The sequence below is a fragment of the Pogona vitticeps genome, chromosome 5 (genome assembly GCF_051106095.1).
Source record: "Pogona vitticeps strain Pit_001003342236 chromosome 5, PviZW2.1, whole genome shotgun sequence".
Classification (NCBI taxonomy): Eukaryota; Metazoa; Chordata; class Lepidosauria; order Squamata; family Agamidae; genus Pogona; species Pogona vitticeps.
In genome coordinates, this window is record NC_135787.1 from 196,272,785 (window position 1) to 196,292,679 (window position 19,895).

Here is a 19,895-nt window from a genome sequence, read left to right on the forward strand (position 1 = left end):
TCCTTGTCTTTTATCACCTGGTGCCCCCCCTTCTGTTTTACCCTTTGAGCGACCAAGAGGATGGTTGGTGGTAGGTTGTCTCTTTCTACAAAGGCTTGTGTTGGAAGGGAGGCGCTGCTGAGCGGTGACTGCCCCAGGTTGGTTAAAAATTTGAGCCAAAAAAGAGAGAGGCCTTTCCCTTTCCGTGCAAACTCTGCTTCATGCCTTGAATGCAGAAAGGTTGGGGTGTGTGTGTGTTGGTTTGGGTTTTTTTAAAGGGTTTTCCTTCCCTTTTTTTTTTTTTTTTTTGGCTTGTTGTCATTGTGGGTTGCTGACTCAGCACAACTGCTTGGGGAATTCAGGCTCTCTAGACCAGCAGCTGCAGCCTAATAAAAGGCCACCAGCCGATTGGGGGGGGGGGGCTTTACCCATATCCGGTTGTGTTTGAAGGCAGTCCTCTGCAGGTCATCCCTCCATGCTTTTCCAGCTGCCTTCTGCTTTCCCCAGCATCATCATCCTTCCCAGGGAGTCTCATCTGTTCTTGATGCTTCCAAAAGATGATGGTTTCAACTGAGTCATTTTTGCTTCTGGACAGAGTTCAGGTTGGATTCTGTCCGGACACCAGTTGTCTTTCTATTGGTCTGTGGTGTCGAGAGGACGGATCCCTCCAATTCCACATTTCAAATGAGTCCATTTTATTTCCCATCCCACTTTCACATCTTGACAGCGTGGATGGCCCTGGTCTAGCCTTCCTTTTGATCCGGTCTCTTCACTGCTGGCCTTCCAGATCTCAGGCTTCTTCTGACTTCTTGGCTGGCTGTCGCCATCGCGGCAAGAACGTCAGAACAGCCTGAAATAACGTTCTTGAGTCGAGGAATATAATGAAACCAAAACTTGCGAGTTGTCTTGAGAATGAGCACTGGGAGGGGTGGGGTGGGGGGTGTATTTTCGGTTTCGCAGTTCTGCAGTAGGAGGGTGATCCGTGAAGGTAGTAAACTAAAGGGAGTGAGTGGAGACCAGGAAATTTGCAAAACAAGCAAAACCTAGGAAATTGGCAGACGTTGGCCACGTCATAAGAAACGAGAAGAGCAGATGGTTCAAGTTGGTCATTCAAGCCGGAAGGAAATCGGGGGGGGACGGACGACAGGGGGGAGCTGGTTTGGATGAAGCTCATTGTCCAAAGTTAGAATGGCCTTGATGACGTCCTGCCCTGGGAAGAGAGGAACAAGGGGAAGAATTAATTTGTAAAATCGTTAATTAAAGAAAATCCAATACTGGACAGTGCAGATGCTGCCAGTAATGAATAAGAGTAATGAAGAATGCTGATAATTGCTTTAAAACAATGTTATTCAGCAATTAAAGTAATAGATTTTTAAATTGTTGTAGCAGTTTGGTAGGGAGAAGGGGTGAAAACATCAATTTATGACCGTTTCCCCCCTCCCCAAAGGTAAGCATACTATTAAGAGCCGGCCTTTGAAGGGGGGGGGGGGGCTGAAGAGATTTTGCTGCATGGGGAGGGAAGGCAATTCCCCCCCCCCATCCCCGGATACAGAAGGCTGATAGCTGGGCTAGCCTTGACACTCTGGTGCAGATGGCCGGCAGTGGGACAGCATCATCTTCTGTCGCTGCTGGCCAGCCTTGGAGTGGGGTGGGGGTTGTGGGTGGGGAGGGGAGGGGCAGGTCAGAAGTGGAAAGCACCTGCAGCTGTGTTTCCGTTGCCCCCCCCCCTTGCTGCTTCTCCCTGGCATGTCCTGCTGCTGCTGACCTTCCAGCCCCCCCCCCCCCCATGGTAGGACGGGCCCTCTGGGTCCCAGGAGACTGGCTTTGGAGTTGTGGCGTTTCCTCTCTGTTTTTACTTGCACTTCAGCAAGAGCCGACTCACCCTGGCAGACGTGGCTCCAAGGTGGGAATCAGTAGAGCCACCGGGCTTTGAACCCGTGACCTTCTATGGGCAGAGCCTCCCTCTGCGAGCACCTGGTTTCTCCTAGGAAAGGCCACCTCATCAAGGAGCGGTTGGTCCTTCAGAGCTCAGGAGGGCAGCCTCAGGTGGCCCAAGGCGGTGCCGAGCCAGGAGCCCAGGCCCGCCCCTGGCCAGACCCCGGGCGAAACGGTGCCACCCCTGGGCAAGTGGGAGTGCCCTTGGTCCGGCTGAATCGGGAGAGGCTCATCGGCCTCCTTGACTGGGGTGGCAGGACTGCATTTTCCCGCTGCAGCTCTCGCACATCCTCTCTTGAGGTCCCCGATGGAGACGCTGTTTCGGAGCCTCTCTGGAGAGAGTGGCTTGCCAAGGCCAGCTTGTGGAAATGGGGGGGGGGCTGGTCGTGCCCCTCTTCAACAGGCAGGAGCGGCCCTCCTGTTTTGCAAGCAGAAGATGCCACATTGCTGTGGGTCGGCTGCTCCCGCTGTTTGGCGGTTAACACCCCCCCCCCGAGAGGGCCGCCTGCCTGCGACAACCGGGGGGGCCCTTCCCTCGGCTGCTGTCTCCCCTTTTCCCTCAAGCCTGACCGTCCAGGAGACCCTCTGGACTGCTTTAACCCGGCTGGTAGAGATGGATGGAAACGGGACCTGCTTGCAAGCAGGCCGCTGTTGTTACCCCCCCCCCCAGGCTTCCTCAGGTGACCGACCACCTGTGGCTCTTGGGAGAAGGAGGGATGCCCCCGGGCGAAGCCCCCCCCCCGGGCTTGGCGTCTTGGGCTGCAGTAAGAATAACGGGGCTTACCCCCCCCCCCGCCACCACCCTCGGTGGTTTTGATGCTGCGGGTCTGGTTCTCCATCCCGGACTTCAGACGCTGCCTAACCAGTGAACCCGGGGGTGGGGGGGGGCGCAGCCTTTGTCACGCACCAGACACCGTGGGGCCCTCTGTTCTGGATGCACATGAGTTTTGGAAGGGAGGGGGAGGCAAGGTGGACCAGGACCATTTTTGTTGCCCTTTCCTCAGCTCAGAGGGAAGGTGGTGGTTGTTTTTTCCTGGCCTGGGAATGAGGGTGACGAGAGCTTCTTTTTTCTCTTCGCACAGCGACTTCCTGATCCTGCCGGGCTTCATTGACTTCACGGCAGACGAGGTGGTGAGTTCAAGTCCTCAGCTGGCCTTTGTCATCACTTGCCCGTTTGTGGTATTGGGAGGTGTGGGGGGGGCGAGCGGGGGATGGTGGGTGCAGGATGGGCCCAGTTGCCATGTCCAAGTGTTGTCTCCCTGGGAGGTGTGCCATTCAGAGCGCTTGGAGTGGTCAGCTACGCAGGAGGGATCCTGTCCCAGGCATCCTGTTCCCCTGATGGCCAACCCCATGTCGCTGAGATTATAACCCCCCCCCCGCCCCGGGCAGGACACAAGCACCCTGACACCCCTTCCCACACGCTCCCCCACCGCTGGCCTTCCGAGAGGGACCGGCTGGGCCTCCAGAGGATCTGGCCCGGGTGTTGTGCACAGACCTGGTTGAATTGCAGGCCCTGGGTCTCAACCCTTTCGGGTGCAAAGCAGCTGCTGTGCCACTGAGCCCCGTCCCCCCCCCCCCCGATTCCTCTTTTCACCCTGGAGTCCCCTCAGTCGGGGTGTGCCGGGGGGTGTCACTCTTCCCCCCCCCTTTGTTTCTTTGGACTCCCAACTCCCAGGACTTTGGGCAGCAACGACGACAGCAACTGCCGAGGAAGGTTGCCTCTTCAGAGAGAGAGAGAGAGATGCATGGGCAGAATTCTGGGGCTTTCAGCCCCCAGACCCACGCGGTCCTTTTGCTTCCATGGAGAGAGGACCCCCTTCTCCAGGAAAACCCCCACCCCCACCACCACTGCTTCCTGTCTTGGGCAGGGAGCCGGGCATGAGGCAGCCTTGGCAGGAGAGGGATCTTGCTCCGTGTGAGTGACATGTAGGGGGTTTGTCAGTATATGAGCTGGAACTCCCAGGAATCTCTCCCGGGGACTTGGGGGGCCCACCCCACGAACCCCACCCTGCCAAGGGACATCTCTGCCCAGCGCTCCCCTTCTCTTCCCGGGCCAGCTGGGCTGGCGTACGGATCCTGGGGCCGGGGCCGGGGTCTCAATGTTGTGCCCCTGCTGGGGGACCTCCCGGCAGGAGCAAGCCGGGCCTTCCCTCCAGGGCTGGGAGAAAGAGGGTCCCTGCTGGGAGGGGGGAGGTGTCCCCTCGGGGCGGCTGCGTTGCCCAACCCTGCTGGGTTTGCCAGGCTGGGTGCCCGTTCCAGCCTGGCAGAGGTGTGCTAGAGTTTGGGCACCTCCGCACCCTCTAGGGAAGGCTGTAGCCACAGAGAACGACTGGCGTGCCACCTGAGAAGCAGGGGTGAGCCCCCGCCATGGTGTTGGCCCACCCTCGGCTCTCTCCTTGTCTATGGCGCGCGCATGCGCTCCCCATGGAATGTTCCCGGGGGGAGGAGACTGTGCTGTGTGTTGGCCCCCAAGCCTGACTGGGTTAGATGGAGACGGGGCGGGGGGGGGGGGTCATGGATGGGGGTAGATGATGCTCCCTTGGGTGAATCTCTGCTGCCCCCTAGTGCCGCCTTGACGTCATGGCAGGGATACAAAGGAGGTGAGGCGCCCTGGTCCCCCCCAGGATGAGATAGGAACCGCCTCCCACAGGTGGGCCATGCCTCTGTTAGTCCCCCCCCCGCCCCGCTTCTTCCCCCCCCCCCCGCCCCGCTTCTTCCCCCATAGCTCCAGGGTGCAGGGAAGCTTTGGGGTTTTCCAGAACTGCCAAATGAGGCAAAATGTCATTGGAAGAAACACAGGTGGGGAAGAAGCAGAGAGGTTTGTCCAGGTGAATTGAATGCTGTTTGAGGGATCGGGCGGGGCTGGAGCCTGAGTAAGCCTTGCTCCCCCCCCCAAAAAAAAGAACCCCACACACCTTTCTACCTTGCTTTTATTGAAGGCAAGCCCGGGATGGTCTTTGCCCAGGTTGTAACGTGTTGCTTGATCAGGTTGGTCCCTTGGTGGTCTGTGGCAAGGATGAGTTCCTCAAATCCACCCCCCCCCTTTCATCAACCACTCTCCTTCCGCTCCCCCCCCCCCCACTGGGCACCCCCCAGCCTTCATTGTAATCTCAACGGGAGACATGTCTTATCAAAACCTCCACGTAACGGGAACGGGCTTTCTGACTCTCTCTCTCTTCTTATTTCGGAAAAGAAAGTGGGATTTGGATGCTCAGCCGGGCTGACTTTCTCTACAAGGGGAAAGGGCTGTGTGGCAGTGTTTGTGGGCTGCACGCGGGAACCCAAATTACTTGACGGGGTGGAAAGCAGCACGTGTCGGGTGCTTCGGAATCTGGTGCTGAGGGGATAAGCTCGTCAGAGCTAATTAGGCCAAACTGCCTGGTTGACTAATCCGCCAGCTGAGCTGGTGAAGGTCAGGCTGAGGAAGGGAAGGGAAGGGGGTCGGTGGGAGTGAGAAATGCCAGTCGATGGATCATCATCATCATCATCGTTAGGGTGAGGATGGCAGAGGGGGCACACTCTCAAAGGGCCTGGGGGGGGCAAGAGAGCCAATGAGGAGGGGGAGCGACCGGGTCGGCTCCAGGACCTGAGCTGCCGAGGGACTTGCCTGTTGAGGAGTTTGCTTCCAGTTGGGGAAATTTCCTGGTTGTGATACAGACGCCCTCTTGGGCCTTGGGTGCATCCCTTTGCCCCCAGATCGTTCTCCTGCCACATTAGCCGCGCTTTTCCTTTTTATGTCTTCTTGCCACCATTGAGGAAGAGTTTTCCTGCTACGGATTTTAATGTGAAGTATTGGTCAAGAGTCCACCAGGCGAAGCTAACAGTGAAGACTTTGCCTTTAAAAATACACCAGGCAGCATGGAAAGCGGTTGTTATGATAGCTAGCAGAGACGATCAGTATGCAAACACATATAGCAACAGCAACAGGGGTAAGGAAATTCGTAGCTGTGTAGGAAACACAGTTAGGGCAGCAAATGAGTAATTCCAAAGGATGTGTCTTCCAGGTCTCTTTCCCAGCATATATCCAGGGTTCCCATATAGTCTCTGCTTTTCCTCTAATGAGATATAATATTCCCCTTCCAGAGACCAGGCAGGAACCTGAGTAACCTTGTTTTATTGTTTTGTATGTATGTATGTATGTATGTATGTATGTATGTATGTATGTATGTATGTATGTATGTATGTATGTATGTATGTATGTATGTATAAATAAATAAATAAATAAATAAATAAATAAATAAATAAAAATTGTTGTACTATTGGGGGAGGACGAATACATGATTGTGGCCCACTTTCCCGCAATCAATTGGGCTTTTACTATACAGCAGAATGTCGGAAATCCTGGCTGTTCAATATTGTATCCTTGCTCATCCTAACAGAAGCAATTGTGAAGTTATAATAAGGCAGAAACTCTTCTCCAAGCATCATCAGTCAAGGGTCCACCACGGGAGGCTCATTCACTGGTTGTGGGAACTCCCTTTTGTGGCAACGGCTCTCGAGCGGTTACGTTGTGTGGTGTGTCGCCTGCCTCCAAAGTACCGCAGGGTTCTTGGTGGTGGCGCTGGTGGCTTTTTGTGTTTTTCTAAATGGTAGTTTGCGGGGCCGTGCCCTGCACAGCGAACATATCCTCCTCCTCGTCCTTCTCTGCAGGACCTGACCTCCGCCTTGACGCGCAAGATCACCTTGAAGACGCCACTCATTTCCTCCCCGATGGACACGGTCACAGAGTCGGACATGGCCATTGCAATGGCGGTGAGCATTTGCGGGGGGATGGGGGTGGGCGTTCGTGGAATAAGCATTTGGGTGACTCCCTTCATTGCCTGTCTGGGGCAGGAGGGAGGGGGCCTGCATTGAAGGCAAGGAGGATCAGGCTTTAGAGAGGACAGGAGAAAAGTCTGACTGCTGTTCCGCACCTGCGGCCACGCTCAGGCTCGCCGTAGGATGCTCAGAGAAGCTGCTTCCGCTACACCCTTTCCTCATGGTTTTCTCTGCGGGGGGAGGTCTTGCTGGTCGCCCGTGGCTCTACTTGGCAGGGAAGGAAAGACTCAGGTCCAATTGGCTATTGACCGCGTAGGGGATACTCACCGGAGTGGAGCCTTTTGCTGGCCGGGATCTTTCTGGCCCAGCTCCGGACACATTCTGGGCATCAGGGCGGATGGGTTGAGCTGGGCAGTTTCTTGGTACCCTGCTTCTCTTGGCCGGTGACTCTGGCCTGCCTCCTGATTCCTGCTCTCCCTTGCAGCTTATGGGTGGCATTGGCATCATCCACCACAACTGCACCCCTGAATTCCAGGCCAATGAGGTCCGTAAGGTGAAGGTGAGTGTCAGAGGGAGGGGGGGGGTTTGCCTGCCCAGCATTGACGTCCCCGCCCTGAAGGACCTGAGGTGGTGATGGAGGAACGCAGCACAGCCAGCCTGGCGTTTTGGGAGGGGGGCGGTCAGGATCCACTCTTCCTCTTTGCAGAGTGGCCTCCTTGGGGTGGGGCCTACTGGTGGAGGGGGGGGATGAAGGGACCTCCTCTTCTAAGAAAGGACTTGGGAGCTCTCTTGCTTCCCCCCCCCTTCCCTTCCCTCTTCGTGGTGCAGAAATTTGAGCAGGGCTTCATCACGGACCCTGTGGTGCTGAGCCCGACGCACACGGTGGGCGATGTCTTCGAGGCCAAGATCCGGCACGGCTTTTCGGGAATCCCGGTGACCGAGACGGGCAAGATGGGCGGCAGCCTCATGGGCATCGTGACCTCCCGGGACATCGACTTCCTTTCCGAGAAGGATTATGGCACCCCTCTCAGCGAGGTGAGGTGGGGGGCGAGGGTGGGCGGGGGCGCTTGAGCATCCCTCGTTGATTCGGACCCCCTTCCCTTCCCCCCCCCACATCAGAGGGCTTCTGAGGCCACTGTGGAAGGGAGCAGGCGGGCGGGTGTTGCGGGTGGCGCGTCTTCCCAAGGGAGGAGACTCTGTGGGGCTCGTGGCCAGCAGCTGAGGATGTGGCCGGCAGCCGTGGCGCCTTTTGGGTTTCCCTCAGTGTCAGGGCCCCCTTGGGGGGCCCTGAGGGGGCTGGGGTTGTCTGGAGTCTCCTGGTACCCTCTGGATGGTTGGGGGCAGGCAGGATGGGCCCCGAGGGGGGGGGGAGACAGCTTGGGAAAAGCTGGCTGAGGCTCTCTCCCCTCCTCTCCCCGAGTGCAGGTCATGACCAAGCGGAGTGACCTGGTGGTGGCCCCCGCTGGGGTCACTTTGAAGGAAGCCAACGAGATCTTGCAGCGGAGCAAAAAAGGTATCCGTCGTGGGAGGCACCGCTGACGCACGGCAGGCTCCTCCCTGGGGGACACGGTGGGTCTGGCCGCGGCCGGGCTGGGCAGGGCTACCAGTGTGACCTGCCGTTCGCCCCCCGCGTTGCCCATCCCCCCCCCATGGCAAGCGGAGTGTCCTTCTGGGACTCTTGGCAGGCACGCCTCTTCATGCTCTCACCCCCCCCCCCACACACACACCATTTCTCCATGGGTCAGGAAAACCCCACTGGCTGCCCGTCCTTCCCCTGCCCAGGACACTGGACTGTGGGCCACGGGGGTCGTTCTCTGGGTTGGATGCAGGGGGTGGAGTAACGGGTCGACTATAACCTTCCAGGATCCAGCTGTGGTCCCCCGCTTAGTTGCTGGCGTGCGAACGGGCAGGGCAAGAGCGCCTTCTGCCCTCCCTCCTGGGAAAGGAGGTGGTTGGACAGCATGAATGGGATTTGGGTTGCACCCTTCTGGTGTGGGCCCCAGTCGCTGGAGGTGGGGTGGGGTGCAGAGCACTCCTGGCACAGGGCCTCTCCGTTGTGCCTCCCTCCCCCTGTGGCATCCACGTGTGTGTGTGTGTGTGTGTGTGTATGTGTGTGAGAGAGAGAGACTGGGGAGCAGAGCTGGGCTGTGGAGGAATCGTGCTGCTCTCTGGGAGGGCCAGATCCTGCCCGCCTCTTGCCAAGCGGTCCACTTTCTCTCCTCTGCTCGCCCCCCCCCCGCTGCCCGTGCTCTCCCTCCAGGGAAGCTCCCCATAGTGAACGATGAGGATGAGCTGGTGGCCATCATTGCCCGTACGGACCTCAAGAAGAACCGGGACTACCCGCTGGCCTCCAAGGACTCGCGCAAGCAGCTGCTCTGCGGGGCGGCCGTCGGCACCCGCGAGGACGACAAGTACCGCCTGGACCTCCTCATGCAGGCGGGGGTGGACGTGGTGGTGCTGGTGGGTCTCCCCTCCCCTCCCCTCCCCTCCCCTCCCCTCCCCTCCCCTCATGCTGCCCGGGAGGTGTCGGGAGGGGCCGAGCGCACTCCATAGGGCCACAGTAGGGTGTTGCGTTACGGCCTTCTGGGCCCTCCTTTGTGGCCAAATCCTGTGGGGCGCAGAGCGTGTGGGTGGGTGGGGGCAGAGACCTTTCCTGAGCTCCGTGGCAGGCCTCGGGGGCTGCCAGGGGTGAAAGGGAACGTCAGGTCCCAGACACGTCCGTCCCGGTTGCACGGCGTCCGGTTGCTCCCTCTTTAGCTGCTGTGGCTCCTTTCTGGGGCTGGTCTTTCAGACGTCCAGAGCCTCAGGGACCGAGATGGGATCGGGTGCTGGCGGTGGGCGAGGGTCTGGCGACACCCCAAGGCCAGTCTTTATTTTGGGAAAGAGATGGGAGCGCCTGCTTTGAAAAAATAAAGCCGGGGTGGGGCATTCCTTCTCCCCGCCCTTGGCCGACCCCATCCGGTGGTTCCGTTCGGGGGGGGGGACGCTGCCTGGGGATCCCTCTGGCCGAGCCCTTCCTGCTCCTGTTCCCCTCAGTCGCTTGGGGGAAAGATCCTCTCTGGATGGAGTTGCCCTCTTTGCTTCTTTGCCCCCATTTCTTCTTCTTTTGGGGTGGGGAAGGGGAGTCCCGGTGTGATGCACAGGGTAGGGTGGGTGGTGGGGTTGGGGGAAGGGCCTCTTCCACACATTTTTGCTCTAATGGGACCCTTTCTTCCTCTTTCTTCCCCACCCACCCTCCGCCATTTCTGCTTCCCCCCCCCTCGGCCCCCGAAAGGACTCTTCTCAGGGAAATTCCGTGTATCAGATCAACACGATCCACTACATTAAGCAGAAATATCCAGAGCTGCAAGTCATTGGGGGCAATGGTGAGCATCTGGGGAGGTTGGAGAAGTAGTCCCCTGCCGCCACCCCCCACCCTGCTCTCCCACCCAATGATGATGCGGGGGGGGGGGTGAAAGGGAAGCCAACAATCAGTGTCAGAAATGCAAGAGCAGCCGGGGGAGGGGGAGGGGAGAGGGAGGGAAATTGACGGAGAGCCCAGCGCTTTGAAGTCCAAACAGCCGGAAGGGACCATCCCTGATAGCTGCACGGGGGGGGGGCGGATAGCAGGGGGGGCGCTTGCTGGCATGATGTGGGACCCAGAGCTTTGGCACCTGCCCAGGGAGCCTTCCTGGGCCAGGCAGTGGAAGAGGTGCTCTCAACCCACAGCCTGCTGCCCCCCAGGGGGACCCCCACCCCCAGCAAACCCTCCTTTTCTGCTTGGGATCATGTTTTCCAGACAACAGTGCACCACGCCTGTCTGGGGCTTCCTGCCCCTCAGGTGCCAGACCCTCTCTCCCTAGATGGAGCCTTGAGCCGCTTGGTTTCATCCGGGGCGCTCCCACCCAAATGACGCTCCCCCTCCGGCCAGGTATTTCATAAGCTCCTTGGTTTTCTCTCTTGTTGGATGCCCAGTGGTGACAGCGGCCCAGGCCAAGAATCTCATCGACGCTGGCGTGGATGCCTTGCGCGTCGGCATGGGCTGTGGCTCCATCTGCATCACGCAGGAAGGTGAGTCCCCTGGGCGGGAGCTGGGAAGGGCGGCGGCCCCATGGCCAGGACCTCTCATCTGTGGGTCAGCATCCCCTGGCCCAGAGAGGGTCCTTGTCTGGCTTGGAACTTGACGTCGTAAACCCTGGGGCGTCCTGTCTGTCTCTCATAGTAAATGAACTGCTTTGTGGGTTGGGACACAGGATCCAAAATCCTGTTGCACGCTTACGCAAAAGGCGTAACTTTTAGCGTTAGTGTGCTGTAAGATAAGAAATCTCCGTAAGGATGGCTGAGTGACATGACAACAGACAAGACTCACAGGGAACTCCTGAACTGCTGCCAGACTGATGCTAAAAGTTACACTTTTTGTGTAAGCACCTAACAGGATTTCAGCCGTTGCTTCTCCAAGCTTAGAAATAGGTTTTGGCTTTTGTGTACGTCCTTTGATAGTGAATGTGTGTGTGTGTGTGTGTGTGTGTGTGATCTCCCCAAAGTCCCTCCCCCAAGTGAGAGTGGGCAGAGGCATAACTGGTGGTTTTGTGGACGTTCTGGCCTCTGATTGGTCCCTGTGGGTGCTCTTTAAACAGGAATGCTTGGCCAGGGTGGGTGGACGGACTTTGAGGAAGATTCTCTGGGTCTCTTCCTCTCTGGCTATAGCTCACATTGTGCCTCTTACGTTGAAATCTCCTTTGATCATTTTTGTTATGGCAGAACTGGGTAAGGTTGGGGAGGGACAAATTTGGCAGATCTGGAGTTCTGTTTTCTGTCCCTGGGGGTCCTTTGGGGATGACACAGAGGGTGCAGGACTGAAAAAAAATGAACTCATCTCACACACACACACACACACACACACACTCCTTTTTTTTTTTTGCTCACTCTATGTGGCTGTTGCAGTGATGGCGTGTGGCCGGCCCCAAGGCACAGCCGTGTACAAAGTGGCAGAGTACGCCCGCCGGTTTGGCGTGCCCGTGATTGCCGACGGCGGCATCCAAACGGTGGGCCACGTGGTCAAAGCCCTCTCGTTGGGAGCGTCGACAGGTGAGCCGGGCTGGGGAAGAAAGAAGGCGGAAAGGAACCAGCCGGGGGGATTTTTAAAGGTTAGGAGAAGAGAGAAAGCGACCAAAATAGTAAAACCCTGGAAAGTGTTGGTCCTGTAAGAGAGACCACCAGCCAGAAGCCCCGTGGGCTTTTTTTTTTGTGACATCGGTGGGGCTTGTAGAAGACAGCCAGGGCGTTCTGCCCCCTCTTGGCAGCTCCCGCCCCCCCCCCGCCTCCCTGGGTCTTTTCTGCAGGGGATGTCGGCGTTCAGGACTCAGAAGCCAAAGGGTGGGTGTGCTGGTTTCCTTTGAGGGAGGTGCCCGGATGTATGCTTTCTGACGTGTCGCTCCTCGGCCTTCCAAGGCTGGTTCATCTTCATGTATTGGCGGTTCCCTTCTTCTCCCTTTGGGGGAAAGGAGCCGGCTGACCGCACGGGCTTCCCTCGGGCGAGCCCTCTTTCTCTCCTGTCCTTACGCAGGACATTCTCCCTCCTTCCCTGCCCTGGCCTGCAGGTCCTGCTTTTCGAACCCCGTCTGTTTTCATTTCCAAAAAGAGCCTGGGACTGGGTGTCCGGCCACCCTGCAGCCCTTTATCTTCCCGGCCATCCTGTGAGGTCATCTGGGCTGAGAAAGAGGGCCCTTAGTGTCAGGGTGGAGAGGTGGGCTCCCTTGGTTCCAGCCGGGCCTGCTGACCTCAGCCTGGCCCCTCACCCCGGCTGAAGGGTGAGCTAGAATGTAATGCATATATCCCGCAGATTCAGTGGGTGCCCTTGGTTTGGCTCTGCCAGCTGGATCTGCCCACTGATCTACGTGGGGTGCACCCCCGCGGGCTCTGGGAGTTGTGCCCGGCCACTGAAAGCCAGGCTTCTGTCTGGCCGGAGCAGGTCTTCCGGGCCCCCTCGCTCCTCCTTCCCACTCTCTCTCTCTCCTGCCTTCTCCTCTTCCCTCCCAGTTATGATGGGCTCCTTACTGGCCGCCACCACGGAGGCCCCAGGCGAGTACTTCTTCTCGGATGGGGTGCGGCTGAAGAAGTATCGCGGCATGGGCTCGCTGGACGCCATGGAGAAAAGCAGCAGCAGCCAGAAGCGCTACTTCAGGTGCAGTTTGGGGGGGGGGGGCGCACTGAGGAGGCGCGGTCGGGGGGGCAGGGGAGGTGGCTGTACTCCTCCAGGGTGGGTGGGGATTGACAGCGCCAGAGGGGCCGGGTCCCCAGCCCAAGGAGCTTCGCCATCACAGGTTGCCCATCGGGCAAACGGCAACGGTTCATGTCGGCTGCATGGGTGTGGCTGAGTTAATGGGACGGGGGGGGGCGTGTGTGTGGGACTATGGCAGGGGGTGCGGGATCTGCTAGGGCCAGGAGTGGAGGGGCTTCTTTCTGTGCCCCCAGAGTGGACAGGTTGGGGACTGGGCACCTGGGCATGAGGGAGCCAGCCATTTATTTGCAGCACAACGGAAGGAGGGCTGGAAAAAGCTGGGCATTGGATGCTTGGAAGAGGAGAGAATTGTTTGGCGAGGGGCAGGCACTGAGTCTCTCTGCAAAAATCCTTTGCCTGCTCGTGGGATTGTCTTCCCATGGGGTGGAGGGATTTGGGGTGCGGGGCCCCCTGAGTAGAGGGGAAGGCAGGGTGGAAATTGGGTCTGATCACCAGCCCTCCTGCCCCAAACATGGAAGAGGGCATTGTTCGGCCCCTTGCATGGCTTCTACAGACCACACTTGAGGGTGCAGCTTCTTAGAAGGCCATCCATTGCCCGCCTGGCGAGGCAGCTGGGGGGGGGTGTTGTTGGCCTGGCCTGTGGAAGGAGTGGGGGGAGACTCCCCAGGGCGTGTTGGCAGGAAGAGGGTGGGCACTAGGGCTGCTTTGTGTCAGGTGGGGGGTCAGGGAGATTCATCCCTCCCACAGTATTCTCTCGCCTTGTAAGAACCCTCGGGATTTCTGTACGGTGCCCCAAATTTCTCCCTTTGTTTTGCTTTGCCATAATTAAACAGCAGCGGGTACCTTGGATCACTCATGGCAGGCGTGGTGGGGGAGGAAAAACCTGGGGCCTTGCCTAAAGCTGTCTGGCCGGTTTGCGCCGGAGGTGGGATTCGAACCGGGGATTTCTTATTCTGCCACTCTTCGGAGCCGGAAAGGCTCAGTCCCTCCCCTTCTGTCTCCTTCCCGTCTTCCAGCGAGGGGGACAAAGTGAAGGTGGTCCAGGGGGTGTCGGGCTCCATCCAGGACAAGGGCTCCATCCAGAAGTTTGTGCCCTACCTGATTGCTGGCATCCAGCACGGCTGCCAGGACATTGGCGCCAAGAGCCTCTCCATTCTGCGGTGAGTCGGTGCCTGGGCAGCCCTTTGGCCAAGGGGGCAGAGGGGCTCCTCTTCTCTCCCTCCCTCCCTCCCTCCCTCCCTCCTTCCCCCTCTGTCCAAAAAGGTTGATTTGACAGGGCATAGGGGCCAGACGCTTGTGGGAAAGCCCTTTCTCTGCCCAGCGCTGAGAAGCCATGGCCGGCCCGGGCAAGAGCCCCAAAGACCTGCAAGGGGGTGGGGGTGGGGGGCAATGGATGGCCCTGGCTTCCAGACGTCCCGGCTGGCTGTGGTGGAAGGGAGAGCCCTTGCATTGCGGTGGCAGCAGAACCAGGGAGAAGCCGGGGGGGGGGCGCCGGCTGGAGAGTGGGGTCGCATCCCTTCTATGCTGGGGAACAAGAGGGTGGCAGACTCTGCCAGGCAATGTGCTGCTGCCCACCTCATCGCTTGGGCACAGAGAGGGGCCTTCTCCCTCTTGGCCTCCCTTGGGCGTAGAGAATTCTGGGAGATGTAGTCCGCCCCCGCCCCCCGCAATTCGGCCCCCACCCGCCCCAGCACAGACATTGCGGAGACCCTTCCTGTCACTTCCGTCTCCTTGTTTGGAACGCGGAGGGTGGGCGGGTGGGGGGGGCGAGGAAGGGAGATGTGAAAGTAGCATCTTTTTGATTGGCAGCCGCCAAGCGGGCTGTCATTTTGTGACTCAGAGCCGTCAGTGCAAAATAGATGTCCCTTGATGCTGTCATGCACACACACGGGCGGGGGCGGCAGCGGTGAGGGCAGGAGGCGGGCGGGCAAGGGAGATAACGACGAGGCGGCGGGCGGGTGGCATTTAGTTGCCTCTGCGCTTAGAGAGACGTCAGTCAGTTTCTCTGAACGTCTCACTTCCTTCTCCTTCAGAGAGAGAGAGAGAGAGAGAGAGAGAGAGACTGGTTTTGTGGGATGGGGGGGGGCCTGTAGAAAGCCTTGGGAGGGGGGCAGGTGCTTCAGTTCCGAGCACTTGGCCTGCAGGGTTTCTCCCTCTCGCTCTTCCGTTGTGTTGGCACATGCCCGGGGGTGCCCAGGAGGGCATTCCTCACCACGTCAGGGTGCAAGAGGCCCTCCACGTGCTTTGCAGCTTTAGGCTTGGTAGCCGCTCGCCGTCAGCGAGAGCCCCATCCCACTGTGGCCAGAGGTGGCCCTTGGACGGAGGGCCATTTCGGTTTCCCCCGGATCTGACTCCCCCTCCCCCTCTCTGGCTGCCTTAGCCCCTCTCTTTCAAAACGTGGCCGGCCGAGGGTCCCCCTGAAACCCGTGAACTGAGCCTTCCTTGTGTGACCTGGTCTCCCTGGTATGAGACTTGGTGAGTCTCTGCTGCTCTTTGAGGTAGACTGCTCCTGAACAAGGGAGTCCCATGCCTGGGAGTCAAGATTAGTAGCCACACCGGCTGTAGTTTTCTAAAATTGCCAGAATCCTAGACTCTTTTAAACGAGCTGATTTCTAAACGTTCTGATTTCCTTCCCGAAGCACAGAGTCGGAGCGGGTTGGGGCCTTTCTGAAAGGCCGCCTTCACCTTTTGGCCGACCCACCTGAAAGGGCAGCTGGGGCCTTTCCGGAGGAGCGGTTGGAGGGGGAGTGGAGGCAGAGGGGTGGCAGGGGACGGGGCTGCGGCCAAACCCCTGCAAGCAGGCCCTGCCAGCACAGGGGAGGACGGAGGCTCGGCGGGAGGAGGAGGAGGAGGAGGGATGCGGCCGGCAAAGGAGGAGTCCCCCAATCCTGTCTGTTTCTCCCTTTTGCCAGGGCCATGATGTACTCCGGGGAGCTGAAGTTCGAGAAGCGGACCATGTCAGCCCAGATCGAGGGTGGGGTGCACAGTCTCCACTCGTAAGTCTCTCCTTGGCCTCTTCCACCCCTGGATCGTGGCTTCGCCTGACTCCCTCCCTCGCTGCTTCCCGGGCGCTCGGCTGGTGTCCCTCTCCCCTCCTCCGGTCCTCCCCCCTCCCAGGCTACCTTCCTGCCCTCACGCAACCAGGGGACCCACGACGGCTCCTGCCTTTCTGGGGTTTATCTAGGGAGAGGAGAGCCACCGGGCAGCCGTGGGTGTGAGGAGGGGTGGGGTGGAGGGCATGGGAGTGGGGGCCGCCTTTGGAGAGGGAAACCTCCCCCGCCCCCATGCACCTCTGTCCCTTTTCCTGCTTGTAGCGTGACTGGTGTGACCCGGATAGGAAAGGCCTGTGAGGATCGGGGCCTTTTTGGTCTGGAGGAGAGAAGTGGGGTGTGTGTGTGTGTGCGCGCATATAGACCGTGGTATTTGGAGGGCAGCGGTGTAGGAGGTGGAGCGGCCTTGTTTTCTGATGCTCCAGAGCGTAGGAGCCAAAGGGAGGGGTCCAAATTTCTGCAAAGGAGGTGGTGCCTAAAGAAGAGCTGAAACTGCTGGTCGGTCAGAGCTGCTTGACGGGGGGGAAAGGGAAGGGACCGGACTCTCCTTAGGGCCCGAGGGTGACGTCTCCACTGGCGGATTTTCTGCCTGGGCGGAAATGCCCGAGGTGATGCCCGAGCTCGCGTTGAGCCCCGCGCTTCTTCCATGAAGGAGAAAACCGGACACTTGGCTGGTTTGGGGACCCAGGTGGAGGAAGGCAGGAGGAGGGGGCATTCAGCCCTCTTGCCCGGGGTTTGCCTGTTCTGAGGTTCCTGCACAGCCCCGCGGGAGAAGCCGGGCTCTCGCTTCTCAAAGAGGCCTCTTGCGAACCGAGGAAACCAGGGCCCTCAGCTCCTCGGCCCATTTAAGGTGCTGGCCAAGCTGGGGGACAGGTTGGGGGTGGGTGGGCACAGAGGAAGAGAGCCAGTTCTCCCTCTTGGCTTGGCTCATTGCAGTGTCGTGTGTGTGTGTGTGTGGGGGAGCAGAGTCCTGAGCCTCCTGCAGCTTTGGTGACCCCCTTCCAGAAGTGTCTTCTTGGCGGGGGGGGGAACGACCCAGTTTGCTCCTGCCTCTCCTCCTGGTGCTGCGGTGGAGCCTGCTTTCCCTCTAAGGAATTGCCCCCACCCGGAGGGCGCAGGCCGGCCCCAGGGGTGGCTCTGCAGGACCCTCGGCGCAGAACCCGGAGAGGCAGGCATTGCAGCTCAGAAATGCGTCTCCTGTGCTGTGCAGAGAGAGCCCCCCCCCCCAAAAAAATGTCAACAGCTGCTGGGGCGGCCCTTGAACCCGGCCAAGAGCATGTCAGAGGCTGAGGGGTTTGGGGTTGGGTGGGGTGGGGGTGGCAGAGGGTGCCTTTGCTAAGAAGGTGGCCCGGGACGGTGGCGGAGTGGGGGGGCGGGGAGGTCCCCTCGGTCCGGAGCCTCCTGCTGCCTCGTCTCTCCCTTCCATGCCCAGACAGGGCTGGGTGCAGCTTTGAGGGGGGCACCCCGTGCCTTCCCATACTGGCTCTTTGGAATTTCTTTGGGGGGGGTTGTGAGGGCGGAAAGAGAGCCGAACATAAAGATGCTGGGGTGCTCTTCTGAAAACTCCCCACTGCCTTCATTGTAAATAATCCACAGGATGCAGTTTGCGGGGGGGGGGGGGGGAGCGGAAGTGGCAGGAGAGTGCATGGAAGGAGATGAGGAGAGAGAGACTGGAGATGGAGCGCCTTCCACCCAGAAATGTCCCCCCCCCGGGTGAGGCTCCCTCCCCACCGCCAAAGCCTCCTTGCGGAGGCCTGTTCCAGAGGCTCCCCACCCCACCCACCCAGAAGGCCCCCTGACCTTGCCAGAGAACTTCTTTGGTTAAGGCAGCCGGGGTTCCCCTCCCTCCACCTGTGCAGAGTTGAGTAGATGATAGGCTCTTCGTAAAATCCCCCCCCCCCCAGGAAGCAGCGTGAAATGGCACCCATTTTTCTTACGTAGGAAGGACTGGCCTCACGGGTGAAACAGGTGTGGGGGCCGACCTTTGTGTCTGCCGGCTCCCCCTGCTTCTGTGGGGTCTTCTTGATGGGATTGCCTTCCAGCCAGGGAGGGGGCTGGTCTGAGATCCCCCAGGAGAAGAGGAGCAGCCGCCCCTGGTGAGGGAGGCATCAGGAGCCACAGAGCGTGGCCAGGGGCCACTGTGTGGCTGGGGCAGGGGAGGGGAGGTTAGGCACCCCGCCCTGCCTTCTGTCCATCCACCCCCCCCCACCCTGCAGACAGCACTCCCTGTTCCCTAGGTTCTGCCTCCCTCCCTCCCTCCGCTGACCTCCGCCTCCTTTCCTCATTCCACCCCCCCCCCCCACAAAGACGTTGTCAAAAATTCCATGGAAACAGGGGTCTCTCCTGCAGAAGGAATGCCAAATAGGTAGTCTTTGCGTAAGATTTCCCTTCTGTTCCTGAACGGGTGTCACGGAACGGAGCAACGCGTGGAGGGGGTCCCTGCGGTGGCTGGGGGGACCCCAGAAAAGATCCCCCACCCGGTCCCGGAATTGACAGGAGAGTCCAAAGCTGGCAGAGGCGGCGGCTGTCCCGGTTACCCGGGGGCTTAACTCTCTCTCCGTCTTTTGTTTTTGGTTTGTTCTGATTTTTAAAATTTCCTCTCTCTCTTTCATCTGCGTCCATAGTTTTAAATAAAGAGCGAAAGGCTGAAGGGTCCAGCCGCCCTTTCCGCCACCCTCCTTCCTCCTGGCAGCCGGCCTCCAAGCGTCGGGGCCTCGTCCCCGTGGCTGCGGGCTGGATCCGTCCAGGGGTTCTCTTCAGAGCCTTGGGCAAGCTTTTCCAGCTCCCTGGGACTGGCCGGCCGGCCCCGGGCAGAGTCCCGGTGGAGTCCCCCTCTTGAACGCCATCTCTCCCAGCGGCAGCGTCCAGCAGCAAAGGTTTACGATGCCGGGCGCTTTGCTTTTTGCTTTGCTCGGATGAAACTGGGTTTGCCACGAGGTGCCCTCCTTGGGAGGCCATTTCTGAAAGCAAAGCCTTCTCAGAGCTGCCGAAACTCTGGCCTTGGGGGCAGAGAGGTGGCCTGCTGTCGGGAGGGGAAGGCTGCCTGGGGAGAGGGGGCACTTCTAAGTGGGGCTCTCGGTGGAGGGACCTGGGGGCCAGTGACTACCTGGGGGGGTGGCTGGGCTATGGGGAGGGGGGGTTCCCTTTGTTTCCCCTGCCATTTGCCCCATGCAGGGCAGCGGCTTTCTTTGCCAGTGGGTGGAGTGGACATTTGGGGCAGGGGTGGTGGTGGTGGTGGTGCTGGGGCCGTAGTAGTCGTGGTAGGCGCTTCTCGAGCAGGCTTCGTAGTGCGGCGTGGCTGGGACTGAGCGCCCTGTAGGCTGTTGCGCTTTGAGGTGGTGGGGGCTCACAGGCACTGCCGGGGGGGGGGAGGGGGAGCACGCAAGGCCATAGTGATGCTGATTCAGCCGGAGGGCTTGCTCCCCTCCGTCCACCGTGGGGATTGGGTTTCTCTGTCCTGGCCAGGAGCACGTTGACCTTGTCGCCTCTTCTCTCTCTCTCCCACCCACGCCGCCTTCTCGGCCTTCCTGTAGCTTTACGTTTCTGCCATGTAAGTAACGGGAACCGGCAGGTCCATTCCCCTCCCACACACCTCTGCCCCCCTGCCTGTCTGGGTTGTGGGTCAGTCGCTGCTGCCTTCTTTCCTCTCCCTCTTCCCCACATCAGGGCAGGCGTTTACAGTGGGGGGGGCAGACAGGAGGCTCTGGGCAGGCTCCCTTTGCACAGCCCCCCCACTCTCCCCTCCGCTTTGCAAGCTCCCCCCACCCAAAACCTTCACAGCCTCCAAAGGTCCACAAGGTCCTTGCAGTGAGCAAAGTTTGTAGGGGGGTGCGAGGGCCGGATGGTGCAGATGCCCCACAGAGTGTGTGTTTGTGTGTGTGTGTGTGAGAGAGAGAGAGAGAGATGGAGAGCTGCTTATTGATTGGTTTGTTTATTTTAGTGACCTTTTCCTC

General features: G+C 59.5%; 1 protein-coding gene across 7 annotated transcripts in view; it reads left to right on the forward strand.

The window, feature by feature from the left end:
* Positions 1-19,895, forward strand: part of IMPDH1 (inosine monophosphate dehydrogenase 1) — a 44,682-nt gene that overhangs the window by 22,102 nt on the left and 2,685 nt on the right. For 4 of the 7 annotated variants that reach the window (XM_078376781.1, XM_078376783.1, XM_078376784.1 and 1 more), the window contains 13 exons: positions 2,997-3,045; positions 6,565-6,666; positions 7,157-7,231; positions 7,501-7,707; positions 8,098-8,185; positions 8,933-9,132; positions 9,947-10,035; positions 10,616-10,722; positions 11,596-11,739; positions 12,691-12,835; positions 13,909-14,052; positions 15,805-15,888; positions 19,476-19,492. In XM_078376781.1, the coding sequence (XP_078232907.1) occupies positions 2,997-3,045; positions 6,565-6,666; positions 7,157-7,231; positions 7,501-7,707; positions 8,098-8,185; positions 8,933-9,132; positions 9,947-10,035; positions 10,616-10,722; positions 11,596-11,739; positions 12,691-12,835; positions 13,909-14,052; positions 15,805-15,888; positions 19,476-19,492 (1,451 nt within the window). Of the gene's footprint in view, positions 1-2,996; positions 3,046-6,564; positions 6,667-7,156; positions 7,232-7,500; positions 7,708-8,097; positions 8,186-8,932; positions 9,133-9,946; positions 10,038-10,615; positions 10,723-11,595; positions 11,740-12,690; positions 12,836-13,908; positions 14,053-15,804; positions 15,889-19,475; positions 19,493-19,895 lie in introns of all 7 variants that reach the window. The other 3 variants (XM_073002347.2, XM_078376782.1, XM_073002352.2) reach the window with 3 other exon arrangements.